This window comes from Bubalus bubalis, chromosome 6 (assembly GCF_019923935.1).
Source record: "Bubalus bubalis isolate 160015118507 breed Murrah chromosome 6, NDDB_SH_1, whole genome shotgun sequence".
Classification (NCBI taxonomy): domain Eukaryota; kingdom Metazoa; phylum Chordata; class Mammalia; order Artiodactyla; family Bovidae; genus Bubalus; species Bubalus bubalis.
In genome coordinates, this window is record NC_059162.1 from 28,895,115 (window position 1) to 28,914,818 (window position 19,704).

Below are 19,704 nucleotides of genomic sequence, written 5' to 3' on the forward strand. Positions count from 1 at the left end.
TTAGCATTTCTGTTCGTAAGCCTCGTTGGATTAAACCCCTGTAGGATATTCCATTTGCAATACAAATTTTGGTTTTGGACTATCTTTGGGAACAACATTCCATGAGGAAAGCAGTTTTTGCTTATTTCCTCTTTGATGACTAGAGCTCTCCCTGGAAGGGAAACTGGTTTCATAGTTTGAAGATAACTGATCTAGTCCATATGCTTCATCCCCACCCTTCCTTTCTTTCTCTACTGTGGAAATCTGTGTAGGATTGTTTGCTAGAGTAGATTTCCTAATGTTTTATGTTGTTTGTCTCTAGTGTGTACATAGAAATATGGTTTCCATCATTCTTAGGAAAAATATTCTACAGTATTTTCTATAGCTAGAAGGCAATCATAGGCTCCTCTTCCTAGCTCACAATCAAAATTTTAATTTTATTACTTTAGCTCATATTTCTGGAATAGATAGTTCCCTTTCCTTTATAACATTTCAGTGTACTTTTGAGTATACTTCTCAAATGTACATGAATATTTTTACTATTTTTGGTCCTTCTGTACCCAAAATGCATGTTTACTCTCAAACATCTTTCCTATAACCCCTAACAATAACTTTATATGTCTGGATCCTCATATTTGTTTATAATGGGTTAAGAATATGGGTGACTTTTCATTTGAATTACAGCTACAAATATCATTAAAGAAAAATCTTTAAAAGAATAAACTCATCCAAAAATGTGGGAATAATCTGTGTATTTAAAACACATGTTTCTCACATGTTATTTTTCTTGCAGTGGACTGACTCACTGCTTATGGATTGCCAGGATTGCTAGAGAGACAAAGACAAAGGAAAAAAGCATTTTTCTCAAGCAACTTTGTTGGTTATCATTTTACATTAATATAATGCTCCTAACAGTTGTTAATTCTGGCCACTAAATATGTTAAATCAAGATTAATAGTTAAGAAAAAACTTGGAATTTTAAGAAAAAAGAAAAATATACATAGAAAACCTAGTCAGTTTCTCCTTTTAAAAGTAGCTGTTGATCTTTCCTCCTTTTTAAGCCCAGTCCAGTCTGTATCTCTCTCTTGCTCTCTTTTAAATATACTTCCCAGAAGCAAAGCAAGAATTGTAATGAATAATGCATGTTAAATGGAACATGGTTTTTGTATTTAGGCCTATTTGAGAATCTCCTACTTTTATGACATGTTTCTAAAATAAATTGTGATATTAGTGTTCTTGGTAGTAAAAAGAGTATTTCTTTTGACTAAAAGTTTCTAAGTGTGATTATCCTCTTTTTGCAAAAGTTCATGGGAGCAAAAATAACTGCTCCTCACCCTGCCTTCCAAATGAGTAAATGTCTCGCTTCTTACTCTGGGCATGCAAAAACTTGAGCCCATTGGTGAGGCTTGGTCAATACAGAGAGTGCTGTAGCCAGATTTCCTGCATGTTGTGACATGGAATGACAAGCAATCTCTCTAGGAGCCTGTGCTGAATTCCTCTAGAAAGGAAATATCCTTTCGCACTTATCTTACCCATATTAAATGGATTTTGTATTAGAATAGCATGTCATCTTACTAAAGATAATTTTAAATTCAAAATTGAAAAATGTAAAGGCTTTATTTTTAAAATGGATCTTTCTCTGAATGAGAATCACTAATAAGTTAATATTATCAAGCCGCAAAACTTGTTGGTGTTTGTTTTAACTTGTACTTTTCTGGTCTTTTTTTCAGTTTGTATTAAAAATAGACGATATATTTGAGTCTAAGAGAGGGAAGAAAAGGGTAAAGTTACACCCTTACACTGGAAAAGATGCACCTCCCTCTAAAGGTAAGAATTGTTACAGCTGTTCATAGCTATTGCATATGTTAGGCAGATCATTATATAATTTAATGGTTGATGTGAATTGTAATTTTTGGTTTACTTTCCTGTCTCTCCCACTTAAACATAAAACTTCTTTAGCCTAAATTTAGGATTATTTCTTGTTCTTCCTCAAATCCCTTTTATTTAGTTCTGGTTTTTGATGTTCACTCACTAAGTCATGTCTGACTTGGCCAAGTAATAGCTACTGGATGAATAAGTAAATAAATTTAAAAATAGTTATAAGCCAATGAGAATGATTTTTCATAGACAGATTTCATCCTTATTTTGGAGTCCTTTGATTTATAGTCTTTTGTCAGTGTAGACTCATTCAGTGGAGAAATGAAAATATTAAGTATATATATATACTGAAGGTATGTGGTATTCAACCTACAGTCATCCAATAAGTTCAGTAGTTTTGTCCTTCAGATGCCTAGATAAAACTTAGACTGTCTTGACTGAGAACCTTTCAGCACTCATGATGAACTATTAGACTTTTCTTTACAACAAACTTGCTTGTCTGGCACAGAATATGTAGAAGTTAGCAATTTTTATATATGAGATTCATAAGTGAGAAACAACAGCCAAATCATACCAGAGAAGAATGTTTCATATTTTTGCAAAGACTTCCAAAGACAGAAATTTCTTAATTTCCATTAAAAATCTATTCCTCATTCTACGATTGAACTATATGAAAATAAACTCCTGCATTCAACAATTCAAAGCTCTTTCTTCTTTGTGGTAATTAAAATCATTCTGTCACCATTTAAAATGTGAATTTTCATATTTTCAGAAGCAATTATTAAAACATTTTAGTCTTTATAGAAGAAATACTTCTGGTTATTATTAATAATAATAGCTACTACTTAATTGAATGAAGTAATAGTTTCTTTATGTACTTTATCTAGTGTATAACATATGACCACACTGGGAGGTGAGGGACTATCCTAATTTTACAGAGTAAGAAGCTGAGTGAGAAAAGGAAGCATCGATTTGAATCAAGAAACATGACACCACAAAGTCTTATTCTTCTTTATCACCAACAATTACTCAGTTTTTCTCATAAGTCTTGATTTTTGGCAGTTTGACTATCTCCTCTCTAGATGTTTTCATATATCCAGTAAAGATATAGTCAAATGCTTTTTATTTGTATAATTCAAAAAGAGATACAGAAGATGAAAAGTAATGCCAGATATTCTGCTGGATCCTTTCAGATACATTATGATTGTCTTTTCTAAATAACTGTATGTAGCAAATATTATTATTTTATAGATTAGGAAATAAATTAAAATTGCAAATTATATGAAATATCAAGACACTGGAACCAGGACAAATTCTTAGAAAAGATTATCAATTTTCCCAGATTAACAGCAGTCTGTTGATAAGTATATTCACCAGATATGCTACTCTAGGTACATTATCACTGATCTGTTATTTTATTTGTATGCTTTATAGATTAGAAAGATTTTAGTAAATTTGACTCTAAGAAAAGTTTTTGAAGAGTCAAATCCTTTTTTTCACTGTATTTATTGAAAAGAACAAAAAATCAACAGCATAAACTGCCAACTTGTAACATATACACACGAAAGGAGGAGTCCCTACAAGTTTATTTTCTTTTGCATGGCTCAAAGGAAATGTGCATTTACCCAGTCTCTGGCCAACTTCTTCAGTGGACAGGAGAAATTTCTCTCATGCTTGAGGACTCCTGGCTCAGTAGTCACAGTTCTCAGGTTTTTGTTTTCCTCCTTAAGCTTTTGTCTGTGTATCAACAATGCCTCGTAGAACCAGATAATTTTATTTACCTACTCTGCCAGTACATGCTAGGTTTTAGTGAATCTATTCCAACCTAAACATTTCCTAACTCTCAATTCTCAAGTATCACAAAATGATTTACTGCCCTTCTTCAAAAGTACAGTTTTGTGTGTTGAAGTCACTTATCAAAAAGGGACAACATAGTACTTTTTTGATCCTTACGGATTCTCAATATTGGCTTATAAACCCCTTAACCTTCATTCCATGTCTTGGAATGCAGGTCATCAAAACCCAGAGGTGAATATGTTAAAGCCATATAAATGATCTTTTGTAAGGTCTTTGCCAGTTAAATTACCTTTCCTCCCTTCCCATTTTCTCCTTCTTTTCTTTTTTTCCCAGACACCTCACAGGCTCCCAAGAGGTGCCTGGTGCCAAGGATATAGATAGGGTTCAGTAGCTCACAGTGTTTATTCTTACTTATTGATCAATAGGATAGAGCCCCAGTATACTTTGTGCCATTGTAGGTAGTTTGAAGTTATAAAACCTAGATAGTACACAATATTTAGATAGCTACCTTTTCTGTAACATTTCTTGTGTACTTTTCACGCATGTCTTATGGAGAGACAGCATTTTTTTATCTTCTCTTCTTCCTTATTACAAAACTAAAATGAACACAGCAAGACATTACAGTAATATAGAATAAGATAAAATGAAAAGCCAATGTTTCCAGAACTTCCTGCTACTACTCCCAGAAAATTTTATGTACATGCAAATGTTTTTTTCCCCCAAATAGCTTTATACTATGTCTTGCTTTTTTTAAAAAAAAGTATAATTAATATACTTTGGAGTTCTTTCAGTATCAACATACAGAGATCCACATATCTGTACTGCATTTTTTTGTATAAATGTAAAAGAATTTATTTAGCTGTTTCTAACGTTTTATTTAATCTGTGGATAGTTAAGGTTTATAAAGAGATATAGGTTTTGTTCTCTTCAAACAATGCTGTGATGTACACTTTTTACTTATATATAATTTTGTATATTGGTTAGAATACATCTATAGAATGAGTTCTTAGCAGTGGACTTAATCAAAGCACACATACTTTAAAGAACACATAAATTAATATTTTTATAACTGCTAACCGAATTGTCTCATAAATAGATTCTAACAGCTTACATTTCTATGAACAACTTTTGAAAATGATAGTTTCCTCATTATCTTAGTTAATACTGTGTTTTATTAGAGATTTTTATTTTTTACCAGTATCATGGTTGAAAAGTACATCTTATTTATTGTCTTAGTTTACATTTCTTTAATTATGAATTAGGACAGTTATGTTTATCAAGATTTATCAGTCTTTTTCTATAAATTGCCTATTCCTACCCTTTATTCATCTTTTGTTGTGCTGTTTTTCCATATTCATTTATGACAGCTATTTGAATATTAAGAAGACAGCCTGGTGTCTACAATGTATACTACAAATATTTTCCCAGGTTATTTGCCTTTTGAATTTACTAATGATTTTTTGTTAGATTAGAAATTTTACATTTTTATACAATCACGACTCCTAGTCCTCGTTTTTCCTGATACTTAAAACTTTTCCCCTTTCTTTACATTTTAAAATTTTGCTCTAACTTTTTAGATTTAATTTAGAAATTTTTCATTCACTTGTTTACAATGTTTTATCTTTTGGTTGCTTTGTTGTTGTTGTTTTATAAATTGACAATACACCTAGTATTGTACAGAATATTCCCTTCTGAAAGCAAAGCCCCTTAGCCCCAAAATACTTAAAATCCAATTGTGGAAAATAAGAGCAGTTCAAAGCCATCTGAGTACTGTAAGAATTCAGAGTAAAGTTCAGTTCAGTTTGGCCTTCAAGGTGGCTTAGAAGCATCTTAAAAGAGGTAGAATGTTACTTCATAAACTCATTTGGTAATCTTTCTTAACTTCACATTTTCTTGTTAATCTAAACTCATAGTTTGTTCCACGTTGAGACTTCTGATTAGCCAGGTTGATGCTTCTACCTGTGATACCTTATTTGGGAATCAAAAGACAAATATGTCTACATTCTATGAATGTAGAAATAGAATCTACTCTAACCAAGACTTCCTGCAGCTAGTTTGGACTGCTGTTAAAGTCTAGATTTAGGGGTGAGGGGAATTAAGGAGGGAAGTGGGTGTGGGAAGAAGATGGAATGGAGTAGTTTCTTCTCTGAGCCTTGATACAGCTAAGTGGTTTGGAGAAAGTTTCAGCCTCCTTATTATTCCTTGCTCTTAAATCCCCAGGTCTATGGAACTTTTCCATTATTCTCTTCCTCATGTTCCTCCTGCTGTTGTTGGACAATACAAATGGAAATTCTTTCTTTTCAGGTGAACCCGGTGGGTACGAAAGTGATGCCGAGTATCTACCAAAGAGTGAGTGAGTCAGTGGGGCTGCTCCCTTTCGCGTGATGATCCTGGTTATAGGTGGAGTCGCACCTACCTTTGTGATGAAGCATATGTTTTCTACACCAAGTTTCACTTTGTTGGTGATTTCTTCATTATAAGATCCTGTTGAGATTTAGGGAACTAAACAATACACTGTCAGATGTTGTGACAGCATTCAAAATCTCCCATAATTGAGAATGGATACATGTATATGGCTGAGTCCCTTTGCTGTTAACTATCATAACATTAATCAGCTATCCCCCAATACAAAATAAAAAGTTTAAAAAATCTCCTATGGTGCTGTGAGGCAAACCTATATAGTTCTTAAGATGGAATGTTCTGAGGGGAGTGGCAGAGATGCGTGTTCAGACACATATGCAGCCATTTCCCAGCAACCAAAACAGAGCATGTGAGTCATCCTCTGAGACAAAAATATCTGATTTTTTCATAGTCAGTCAAGTGTAATTCATTAAGTGTCTTAGCTACCTCTGACATTGAGATAGGCAACACTGATCTGTTTCTTATTCGTAGGCATTTATATTCTAAATTACTGTGCCATTTACTTTCTGTTAGAGTATAAACTACACCATGCATTTTTGGTGGTACTTGTTCGAGTACTCAAAGGCTCTGTATCCTGCATCTAATGGATTTTCACAGCAAATTATTTTGTTTCTGTTTAACTGAGGCATGGAAAAAGTAGGAGACGTGAATTATCAAAGCCAAAAACAGGGCAGTTCTAAGTCTGATATTCTGACTTTATGATTAATAATCATGTGCTCCTACAAGTAGCCTCAGTTGCTTCAGGTGTTTGATTCAGTAGCCTGATTTAAGGTGAAACCTAAGTCATCATCAAGTTCAACTTGGATGTGTAAAGATGACTAACTTAGTGCTGTCGCTACTGAGAATCAGGCCCTAAAATTTTCTTGATATGAGCTAAGCCCTTTGGAGTAAGAAGGCTTGCCTAGAGCACTTTTTTAAGTGTTCTTAATATTTTGATCCACATCATAACTTCTTTGGGGCAGAATGCATCACATCTCGAAAGAAAAGCAAAACAATTAGAGGGTGAGTCTTTCAGTCATTGGCTTAGAATGACACATAAGCAAATCTCTGGGATGCTTAGATTATTTCTTCTGCAAGTACTGCGTCCCCCCCTAGTGGAGACTATCCCAAATTATCCAGAATTTAGAGCGATGAGAATAAAGGATAAATGTTATCCACTTTTGAGTGGGATTGCTCACACTGTATAAATAGTATGCTTCTAGAAATTCTTTCTTTTGAGAAACAATCTGCTGATGAATATCTTTTCCTCTTGTGTTTAGCACCATTTATTGATATAAGTATATGTCCATCATTCATAATACATGCCAAAGAGAGAAGGGAAAACAACAGTTTGTTTCATGTGAGGATAGTTTTGTTTTAATTTTATAAAAATTGTCTCTTTATGTACTTACCTTCTATAGGACTCAATTATTTTATCAGATCTTTTCCCCCACCTATGAGTTCATGGTCTCAGCAGTGGCATCTGTGGTCTGGCCAGTGCTTTTACTGGTGTCATGCCATGAAAGATGGGATAACACAGAGTATGCGTTGGGACATGCCTAGGTATCAGTTGGGACACAGAACATCAGTCCCACTGCAGAGCCCCCAGGTGCCTATGAGAATCTGCACTTGTTCTCCACGTGTCATAGCCCTAACAAGCACGTCTGGGTGCAGACGTTCGTTAGTCCACATTCATTAACAACGACTGAATGCAGGTTAGCCCCGCATGGGTCGTGACCTCTGGGTGCTAGAGGGAAGATAGGGCTACAAAGGAAGACAATGCTCCGTGGTCTCATCGCAGGTCGCCACAAGCGTGTAGCACAACTGCAGCAGTCTTCCAAGAGGAATCCGCACTACCAGACTTTAGAGCGGGATCTGATTGAATTACAGGAGCAGCAGCTCTTTGAACTTTTTGTGGTGGTGTCTCTACAGAAGAAGCCGTCAGAAGCAAGCTACGTTCCCCAGGTCATACAACAATTCCCTAGCAAGGTAGGTGCACAGAGACCATGAGGCATCTAGGAATGGATGGCATTCCTGTGTCTCTGTGTATTTATCCCTCTCCTCTTGTTTACTGTTGTCTCCATCAGCTTTTACTAACTCTATACTTCTTGTAGGACATGGATCTGATGATATCTTGTGTCAGGCGTGAGCTGCAACCAAGGGGGAATAAAACTCAATATTCAAGTTGGGTTTTTATTTTTTGCTCTACTACTTACTAAGTGACCTTTAGCAAGTTACAAAGCCTCAATTTTCTCCTTCTTAATGAGAGTGAGTGAGTGAGTGAAAGTTGCTCAGTCATGTGTGACTCTGACCCCACGGATTGTAGCCCACCAGGCTCCTTTGTCCATGGAATTCTCCAGGCAAGAATACTGAAGTGAGTTGCCATGCCCTCCTCCAGGGGATCTTCCCGACCCAGGGATTGAACTCAGGTCTCCTGCATTGCAGGCAGATTCTTTACCCTCTAAGCTACCAGGGAAGCCCCATTTTTAATGAGGGGAATGATAAATGTGGCAGAGTAAGGTAGCAGTTCAGAGCACGGACTGTGAACCAACTATGCAATTGCCACTTATTAACTCTGTGACTTAGAGCAGTTAAACTGGTCTGCGTCTTGTTTTCTTCATTGGTGCAGGAGGGGTAATCATAACAGTGTCTATCCCATGTGGTGAGGATTAAATGAGCTCATTATATAATAATTAATATAAGGCACTTAGAACAGTGTCTAGCATATAGCAGCACAATATAATGTTATCCCGTATTAGTGAGGATTTAATGAGATAATGTATATAACATGCTTAATGCAGTTTCTGGCACATAGTAAGCACGTGATAAATGGTTACTATTATTAACAGTATTATTTACTTTACTCTGCCTTTTCCACAAAAACATTCATTCATTAATTGCATCAGTATTTCATAAATACCTCCTATTTGCCAAGATTACATGTGGAGAACACGACTAAAATAGATCTTCTTGGTCCCTGCCCTCACAGAGCTTACAAAGTAGACCCTAAATGTGGCTCTGAGCTTTGTGACTGTAAAAATAAAGAACATGATCATTACATCAGGGCTTACAAACTGATGGCCTCTGAGCTTATTAAGCCCACAGACATATTTTTGGGGGGTTGCTGTAATATAGTAATAAAATAATAATAAAGTTTTTGTTGTCAGTTTTTTGTTTAAAAGTCAAATTTCACATAGAAATCTGTATTTCGGCTTTTTCCTGAGAAACTAGAAAGACCGCCAGCACTCAGCCCACAGTCCTAAGTGGCATGAATTGGCTGAAGCTGAGTGAGGAGCAGGACCGACTTCATGGGTATGTGACCAGTGTAGTCACAAAAGGCCTCTGTCTCCTAGAAGGGCCCTGCTCCACAGGCAACTCTCAATTTATATTTGAATTTGTGTTTTGTAAGCGAGGAGTAAGGTCTGATGAGACAGTGGGGCGTGTGCCAGAGTCTTAAAGCCTGGCTTCATGCATGGTCTCACCTGCTTCCTCCCCAAAATGGGTTCTCTAGGTGTCCTCACTCCTACTTCTTGGTTCCCCAGGTCCTGTCAGGCTTCCGCCTTTCCAGCCTCACTCACTGGCTGCTGCCACCCTCTGTGGCAAGCATTAACCCCGCAGTGTCTTAAGCAACGCATGGTCTTGCTTAATGCCTTAATGCAGTGTCTTAATGCCCTGCCCTGGACATTGCTACTCCTATTCAATGGGTGGTCTAGAGGTGCAAGCCTTTTCATACCCCCAGTCCAAGTACTGAGCATGTGCCTGTGTGGAGGTTACAGCCCCTTGAGGCTTGCCCAGCTGCTGTGGGTTGGAGTGGCGGGCTCATGGTAAGGGAGTTACCCCGGCTCAGCTTCCCTACCCCAGTCAGGACACAGGGTTTGAGTCCTGCGCCTGGCCCGAGGGGAAACCCCGCAGCTGGTGGGTCAGTTGTGCACCAGATTGTGAGCCAGGGTCCCTGAGCACCTGTGAATGTCCACACTTATCCCCAAGATCCTCATGCCTGAGGAAGCATGCCTTTGAATACAAAATCAAAAACCCTGTTTTGTTTTAGAAATTAAAAGGTAGGTCATTGACATTAGTTACATGAAGGCAATATGGTAATTAGACTTATCTGCTTATTTTTGTACTAATTTTTAAATGTCTTTTGATTTAACTAAATTTAGACTGTTCTCTAAAGTACAATACCAAACTTGCACAAAAGGGTCTTCCATGCTAGAATTTTACAGGAAGTCACAAACCCATAATTAGGTAACAAAGATTATATGCTAAGGGAAATGATTATATGTGGGGTGGATTCTAAAAATACTGTTTTTTCTAAGTAACGGTCATCTGACTTTTCAAAACATCTTGGATTATTGATCAGAGTATCTTGAGCTGACTAGGTTTTTGCTATCACTATATTATAACATAGATTTTCATTTATTTCATAGTCCATGATTCATAAAAATATTCTGACTAGTACGTGAATACTTGAATTAAGATTCTTTCTCTAGATAAGAAACTGTTTTCAATAATTTCTCTCATATCAGATTATAGGATCTCCTCAAGTACCCTCTCTATATAAAAACAGAATTCTTTTTACTTGGAAACTGTTCCTTAGAAAATTTCAGTGATTAACAGTCTTGGCCCTCCTGTTTTATTAAACTGCACAAAACCACTCTAAGATTGCTGCTGCTGCTGCTGCTGCTACTAGGTCGCTTCAGTCATGTCCAACTCTGTGCAGCCCCGTAGACGGCAGCCCACCAGGCTCCGTCATCCCTGGGGTTCTCCAGGCAAGAACACTGGAGTGGGTTGCCATTTCCTTCTCCAATGCATGAAAGTGAAAAGTAAAAGTGAAGTCTCTCAGTTGCATCTGACTCTTCGCGACCCCATGGACTGCAGCCCACCAGGCTCCTCTGTCCATGGGATTTTCCAGGCAAGAGTACTGGAGTGGGTTGCTACCTCGACTTATTGGATACCTCTTTTCCTGAGAACAGGCTGAGTTTTTTGTTTCTGCACTCCACTTACATAGAATATTAGTCACTTCCAGTGTTGTTTTTTTCAGGGTGATCATGGCTTTAAGCAATCCAGAGACACTGAAGAAAGGCTCAAAGTTATCCCTAAATTTTGTTTTCCTGATTCAAAGGACTGGGTGCCAACCTCAGAACTCAAGAGGTAAATAGACTACTTTATCTGATTTCTGTTTGTTGAAACTGCAAAAGTAGAATCAGAATGTTCGAAAAACAGATAGAACCAGTAGTGAAGCTATGTGTACTCTGTGGCAGGGAAGGAAGGAACAGAATTAGGACATTTCCTATGTGGGGCTCCCAAAAGAAAAGCACAGTGTTAATGGGAAAACAAGTTTGAGAGTCTCTTCAATTTGCCAATTCTGCAGAAAAAGAAGTTCCACTTTACATACAATCAGAAATGCCACCAAGTGGACATAAAAGGAAAAAAATACTGAACTTAAGAACTCAAAAACAAAAATAAAACATGGCAGTGTCTGCATCTTGTATCTCTCTCAAATTGTTAGAAATAGCTATAGCCCAGATTGTATGTTCCCCTGTCAAACTTGTACAAAAAGGAGGCTGGAGTTTGGAAGGTGTAAGTATATTGGAAAGGAATATAAGAAATTTAAGGAATAAGAAATATAAGAAATAAGAAATTTCTTCCCAGTATCTAGAGGAAATTACTATTTTCAATTAATAAGACATCATCATCTCATATCCTGCTTGTAAATAGATGACTGCTTCTTTCAAAACTGGAATTACTGGTCATGTATTTAGGCTGAAAAGCATGATTATGTGAACCATATCACATGCTGATGACCTGCTGGAAGACAGCCTCAGCTGTTGCCTAACTGGCTGTGCCCTTCCACGCTGCGTTGCCTCCAGACTAAGCTGCTGCCTCTCACAACCAGTTTAGCCTGATCACCACTGTCCTCTCTGAGCCATCAATCCTGATGCTTTGTGCTGTCAGTTGCACTGCTGACCACATAGGCAGCTTCTTTCATATTGACCTGGCTGCTCCATGGTTGGCTCTTCCCTCTCCCCAAGAGTTATGTGTGTTCATTCTAAAATATATGGAAAATACAGAGAAGTAAATAAAAAGCAAAAATTAGAAATCACTGGCATTCTGGTTTACTCAGAGATAATCACTGTGTTTTGAGATGTTCCCTTCCTATCTTTATTCTTGTCCATATATAGACGTATATATATAATGTTGTTCAGATTTGAATTCCTTTTGATTGTTAATGAATTTATTTCTTGGGCCTCTCTAGGTCTTCATTTTGTAAGTTACCTATGCATTTTATCTTTTGCCTATGTTTCTAATGAGATATCAATTTTCCTATTAATTTTTATATATTAAGGATATAATCTTTTGCCTATCATTGTTCCATATGACCTCTCAAAACTAAGTAGAAGAATTTGGAAGGGAAGAATAGCTTATTAAAATCCTTTTTAGCTTACCTATGTGTTTGGCTAAACTGAGCATTCAACAAAAGGACCGGATAAATAAGAAAGTGAAAGGAGGTGGTGGCTTCAGCAGCTCATCCCATACCTGTTCTCTCACTCCAGTACAAAGCAAGATATTCTCAAGGGCTGCACCTTTGAGAATTTGAGAATTTTCCCTCAGGAAGAACATGACTTGCAATAAATGTAATATTGATGCTTCCTCTTACATCACAAAATTGCTGCTGTTAGACACTAATTTTTAATTTCTTGTTCCAAGGAATGTCATAAGTAGTTGTTTGAATCTCAAACTATTGACTGTTTTTTTCAGTGAAACCTTCTCCTTTGTCTTAACTGGTGAAGATGGGAGCCGGTGGTTTGGTTACTGTAAGAAGCTCTTGGTAAGTCCCAGACCTGTGTTCCAGGCAGCTTTGGTCAAGAAACAATAGAGTCAGACTAGGAACTTCAGAAGCATAATTTCTAGATGAGTCTGGGGGCTACTCAATGATCTGTATATTACAAAGAAGGTATGTTAGCTTTAAACAGTAAGAGCAGGGTGGAGGTTAGCCACAGAGTGTTTTGGAATAGAAAGGGTATGGATTTATTTTATTTGTCTGTAATAGATAATGAAAGCACTGACATTGTAACTGAAGTCAGTCTGCTTATGTTTGAGGAATGGAGTACAATGAGCTAGTCGAGGGAGCTCTGAGTTACTTTCTTCTTGCTTAGATGCCTTCATTAAGCTGGAATGAATCATACCATCTTTTTTTTTTTTTTAGCATTTTTCCATCTTTCAATGTTCACTGAGAATGAGACCTTTGGTTCCTACTCTATACTAAGGAGTATTAAGAGGTATAAATAGTCCAAATTAGTAAAGACTTGTGCTACTTAATTTTTGCTTTGTTGTTATTGTTGTTGTTTAGCCAGAAGGCAAAGGAAAGCGACTCCCTGAGGTATACTGCATGGTCAGTCGCCTAGGCTGCTTCAACCTTTTTTCAAAGGTGAGTGGAGAATGGGTGCTATGAAAGATGGTGTCCTTTCTGAGCTCTTAGTACATCTTTGTTTCTGATGGCTTCACTAGGCAATGTTAAGTGGCATAGACTTTTAACATTCTACTTTAGAAAGGGTTTTCCTTTAGTAGATTCGAACTACAGGTTTGAAGGCTTAAACTTAGATCTCTAAACCACATGATATTGCCCTGTAATCCTCACTTGGGTTTGCTAAACCTTGCTGCTTAAAGCGGAACTTTGCCTGAAGTTTATCTTGTCTCATGTCTCTCCCAGGCACCAAACTGCAGGATATTATTGTGTTACTTTCTTTGCCCCTTCCTTGGTGATATAAAAAGGGGCTCCCTTCTAAAATTAAATTGATTTATTTTTGTAACTTTTCTTAGAGATTTAAAGATACCTCCAAGAGAAATGAGGCCTTTAATGAACTTTTATTAAAGGTGGCAGAAGCTTATCTGTCTTAAAATCTGGTGATCGTATTATTTTTAAGTTTGTGCAGTTCCTTTAATAGGATTTCTGTTTTTCAGTTCCTTTAATAGGATTCTTTTATGTTTTTGAACTGAGTCCTCAATTAAAAAAAAAAAAGACATGTTTTGTGTATGTAGATTCTAGACGAAGTAGAGAAAAGAAGAGAAATGTCTCCAGCTTTGGTTTACCCCTTCATGCGAAGTGTCATGGAAGCTCCTTTCCCAGCTCCTGGACGCACCATCACAGTGAAGAGCTACCTCCCTGGGGCTGGAGATGGGGTAAGTTAGTTAATTTTGAGGAGACTCGCTAGCTGCCAAAACGCAGTCCTTATGCTAGTAGACCTTACGTGATAGAAACCTTTCTCCTTTTCATAAATTACGCAGAGTGTGTTTCAGTCGCAGAAGCCCTAGAGAAACATCCAGTTCATCTGTGAGATTGTTGATCCTAGACCCCAAGAACCAGAGGTTTCTCTACTATTCGTAGATTGAACCACTCATAAGTTGACCTGCAAGAGGTCAGTTTCAATATGACAAATGTTGTCCGGTGGGATAAAAGATTTCACCAGAAATTTATGGCATGAAACTATAAAGTATTAAGTCTTGAGATCAGTGTAGGCTGCTTCACAAACTGCAGCAGCCCCTCTCTCTTGAATTTAATCTGTAAAAGAGTGACAGGGTCCATTAGTATTGTCATTAGGGATCTTTTCCCACCTCAGCTCCCCTGATTGAAGTGTTTGCATTTCAGTCCATTGAACTGTGCCGACCACTGGACTCACGGCTGGAACATGTTGATTTTGAGTGTCTCTTTAAGTGCCTGAGCGTGTGCCATCTCATTCGAGTCTGTGCCTCTCTCCTTTTGGAGCGGAGGGTAATCTTTGTCGCCAACAGCCTAAGGTGAGAAATAAGTAAGATATGTCACATCAGACTGGGGTTTTACTTGTTCTTAGTGTTTTAGAATTTGGCCATATTAAAAAAAAAAACAAAAAACATTTAGGTAGGATCTCAATTACTTAATACTGTAGTGACATGGATAATGCAAAAGCTATTTTGCGTTTAGCTATACCAGTTTATTTTGAGGGTTGCAATTAATTTACCTTCAAAATGTGTTTTGTTGAAACTTGTTAAAAATTGGTCTTGCTTCTCTGAGTATACACTAGTTTTTAGCAATATAAATTGTGGGAAACAACTGAATTGAGATTAAAGATTTTCAGAAAATTAAGTTAAAAATTTAAATAGAATGTTAATGAGTAATCACAGAATTGTTAATCTGCGATCACTGGCATCAGTTTGTAATGCTGTAATGTCATATCTGACGTGCCCACCATATGTTGCTGTTTATGTGATATCAGTTTGCTTTCTCCTCTGGCTAGCACCCTGTCAAAATGTGGTCATGCAGTGGTTGCCACACTGTATCCATTCACCTGGCAGCATACCTACATCCCGGTCCTGCCAGCATCTATGATTGACATTGTGTGCTCACCTACTCCATTCCTTATTGGAATCCTGTCTTGCTCCTTACCACAGCTCCAGGACCTACCCATTGAAGAGGTAATATGGGAGAATTAGTACCTGTGAAAAAGATCGCAGCACTGGCAAATGAAAACAAGTGATTTTTAACAGTGACGGATATGTCATTAATTAATGATAATATGTACTTATTATTGTTATGCTATCATATTTTTGTATCTGCTTATTAAAATGAGAAAAATACTATAGTACACGTGAATCTGAAGTTATATCTTATTTATAGCATTGAACCATGGGCTAATTCTTGTGTTATTCTGAAGAATAGGTCTTTTTTTTTTTTAATCATGCACAAAAACTACTCTGGGTTAATTTTTAAATTCTTTCAAATATAACACACATATAGATAAGTGCCCCAAACAAAATGTATAGCTCAGTTAATTATCACAAAGTGAATGCTAATGGTAACCAACACTGGAATAGAATAGAGACATTACAGCCATGGAAACAAAGTCCTCATCATGCCTTCTTTTTCTTGTTTTAAAATTTTTTAAAAATTATTCTTATTTATTGTTTGGCCACACTGTGTGTCATGTGGGGTCTTAGTTCCCTGACCAGGGATCAAACCTCTGCCCCTACATTGGGAGCTTGGCATCTTGACCGCTGGACTGCCAGGGAAGTCCCCCTCATGCTTTCCTCTAATCACTGTTCTCTTCCCCACTCCTTGCAAAAGGTAACTATTATCTTGAATTTTGATGCTCATTTTCTTGTTTTTTATAACTTAACATCCTGGGCATGTATCCCTAGACAATATAGTTCAGTTTTGCCTGGTTTTAAGCCTGATATAAATGGATTCATACAGCAATATTTTTCTTTTCTTTTTTTTTCTTAGTCTGGCTTCTTTCAAGCAACATTATATCTTTAAGATTCACCCATGTTGATGAGTTTAACAGTAGTTTGATCATTCTGATTGTGTATAGTAATCCATTGTGTGAATGTACTGCAATTTTCTCATCCATTCTACAGTTGATGGACATTTGAGTTGTTTCCAGTTTGGAGTTATTATTAATAATGCTGCTATAAATATTCTTGTTCATGACCCTTGGTACATATGTGCATGCAGTTTTATGGGCAAATATTTGGAAATGGAATTGCTGGGTCATAGAGAAAACATATCTTCAACTTTAGTAAGTATAGTCAAGCTTTTCCAAAGTAGTTGTGCCAAGTTAAACTTCCTCCAGCAGTGTATGAGAGTTCCTCTTGCTCCATATCCTTGTCAGCCCTTGCTGTGATCAGTTCATATAATTTAGCTTATCAGATAGTTGTATTTTATTTTGGTTTTATTGGTATTCCTTGATTATGGTTGAGGGTGAGCATCTTTCTATATGTTTATTAGCCATTTGAATGTCATCTTTTGTAAAATCCATAGGCTATCCTTCTGCTGAATTGATTACTTTCATTGATTTGTAAGAGGCCTTTTCATACTCTGAATATGAACTCCTTTGTGGTTTGGCTTTTCATTCTCCAGAAAGATTTTTTTTTAATATGGAAATGCTCTTAATTTTAATGTGGCCAGAACTGTCAATCTTTTTTTTTTTTTTTAATGGTTAGTGTTTTTTTGTGTGTGTGTGTGAACTGCTTAAGTTTTTCTTAATATTAGCTTCATGGAAATAGCCTCCTCTGTTAGTTCCTGGAAGCTTTATTATTATGCCTTTAATTTTTGGCTCTTAAGCCTGGGGATTGATTTTTTATTTTATTTTTTTGTATACAATAGGAGGTAGGGAGAATTCCCTGGCAGTCTAGTGATTAGGACTCAGCACTTTCACTGCTGAGGACGTCAGTTCAGTCCCTGGTTGGGAACTAAGATCTCACAAGCTGCGCGATATGACCAAAAAAGAAAGAAAGGAGGTAGGGATCATTTCATTTTTTTAAATATGGATAGCCTACTATCCGAGTACCACTTACTGAAAAAACTCTTCTTTATTACACTGATGGGTTAACCTCCCCCCTCCAATTTTATTGAGAAATGATTTACATATAACATTGTGTTAGTTTAAATGTACAACATAATGATATGATTTTAGAAAAGGCAGAGGAACCAGAGATCAAACTGCCAACATCTGCTGGATCATGGAAAAAGCAAGAGATTTCCAGAAAAACATCTATTTCTGCTTTATTGACTATGACAAAGCCTTTGACTGTGTGGATCACAATAAACTGTGGAAAATTCTGAAAGAGATGGGAATACCAGATCACCTGACCTGCCTCTTGAGAAATCTATATGCAGGTCAGGAAGCAACAGTTAGAACTGGACATTGAACAACAGACTGGTTCCAAATAGGAAAAGGAGTACGTCAAGGCTGTATATTGTCACCCTGCTTATTTAACTTACATGCAGAGTACATCATGAGAAACGTTGGACTGGAAGAAACACAATCTGGAATCAAGATTGGCGGGAGAAATATCAATAACCTCAGATATGCAGATGACACCACCCTTATGGCAGAAAGTGAAGAGGAACTAAAAAGCCTCTTGATGAAAGTAAAAGTGGAGAGTGCAAAAGTTGGCTTAAAGCTCAACGTTCAGAAAACGAAGATCATGGCATCAGGTCCCATCACTTCATGGGAAATAGATGGGGAAACAGTGGAAACAGTGTCAGAGTTTATTTCTTGGGGCTCCAAAATCACTGCAGATGGTGACTGCAGCCATGAAATTAAAAGACGCTTACTCCTTGGAAGGAAAGTTATGTCCAACCTAGATAGCATATTCAAAAGCAGAGACATTACTTTGCCAACAAAGGTCCATCTAGTCAAGGCTATGGTTTTTCCTGTGGTCATGTATGAATGTGAGAGTTGGACTGTGAAGAAGGCTGAGAGCCAAAGAATTGATGCCTTTGAACTGTGGTGTTGGAGAAGACTCTGGAGAGTCCCTTGGACTGCAAGGAGATCCAACCAGTCCATCCTAAAGGAGACCAGTCCTGGGTGTTCATTGGAAGGACTGATGCTGAGGCTGAAACTCCAGTACTTTGGCCACCTCATGCAAAGAGTTGACTCATTGGAAAAGCCTCTGATGCTGGGAGGGATTGGGGGGGCAGGAGAAGAAGGGGACGACAGAGGATGAGATGGCTGGATGGCATCACTGACTCGATGGATGTGAGTCTGAGTGAACTAAGGGAGTTGGTGATGGACAGAGAGGCCTGGCGTGCTGCAATTCATGGGGTCGCAAAGAGTCAGACATGACTGAGCGACTGAACTGAACTGAACTGAACTGAATGATACGATATGATATGATATATGCCTATATTTGAGGGCTTCCTTGGTGACACTGGTGGTAAAGAATCCACCTACCAATGCATTAGGCATAAGAGACATGGGTTTGATCCCTGGGTCATGATGATGCCTTGGAGGAGGAAATGGCAACCCGCTCCAGTATTCTTGCCTGGAGAATCCCATGTACAGAGGAGCTTGGCAGGCTACAGTCCATAGGGTCACAAATAGTCAGACATGACTGAAAGGACTTCATACACACACACACATGCATATATTTCAAAATGATTACCACAGTAAGTTTAGTTAATATCCATCACCTAACACAGAAAAAATTTTTTCTTGTGATGACAACTTTTAAGATGGACTCTTAGCAAGTTTCAAATATACAATATAGTATTGTTAACTGTAGTCACATGCTGTACATTACATATCCAGCACTTACTTACCTTATAACTGGAAATTCATGCCTTTTGATTCCCTATACCCATTTTATCTATCTCCCAACCCATCTCTGGCAACCACCAATCTATTCTCTGTATCTATGAATCCGGTTGTTTTAGATTCCACATATAAGTGAGATTATACGGTATTTGTTTTTCTCTGCTTGACTTATTTCACTTAGCATCCACATTGTTACTATGGCCAGATTTCCTTCTTTTTATAGCTGAATAATATTCCATTGTATATATGTGCCACCTCTTTATCTAGTCATCTGTATGGACAGTTAGGTTGTTTCATTGTTATGGCTGTTGTAAATAATGCTGCAGTGAACATGGGGGTGCAGCTATTCTTCAAAATAGTGATTTTGTTTCCTTTGGATACATGCCCAGAAGTGGCATTGCTAAATTATGTGCTGGTTCTATTTTTAATTTTTTGAGGAACCTCCTTACTGTTTCCAGAGTGGCAAAACCAATTTACATTTCCATAAAGAGTACACAATAGTTTCCTTTTCTCTACATTCTTGCCAGTATCTGTTATCTCTTGTCTTTTGTCAATAATCATTCTAACAGGTGAT

At 37.3% G+C, this 19,704-nt stretch overlaps 1 protein-coding gene across 2 annotated transcripts in view; it reads left to right on the top strand.

The window, feature by feature from the left end:
• The window catches only part of DENND2C (DENN domain containing 2C), a 41,079-nt gene that overhangs the window by 8,309 nt on the left and 13,066 nt on the right, over nt 1-19,704 (top strand). For both annotated transcript variants that reach the window (XM_006064808.4, XM_006064809.4), the window contains exons 5-13: nt 1,710-1,806; nt 5,959-6,003; nt 7,856-8,043; nt 11,096-11,205; nt 12,814-12,883; nt 13,406-13,483; nt 14,095-14,235; nt 14,702-14,850; nt 15,327-15,504. In XM_006064808.4, the coding sequence (XP_006064870.2) occupies nt 1,710-1,806; nt 5,959-6,003; nt 7,856-8,043; nt 11,096-11,205; nt 12,814-12,883; nt 13,406-13,483; nt 14,095-14,235; nt 14,702-14,850; nt 15,327-15,504 (1,056 nt within the window). The remainder of the gene's footprint in view (nt 1-1,709; nt 1,807-5,958; nt 6,004-7,855; nt 8,044-11,095; nt 11,206-12,813; nt 12,884-13,405; nt 13,484-14,094; nt 14,236-14,701; nt 14,851-15,326; nt 15,505-19,704) is intronic.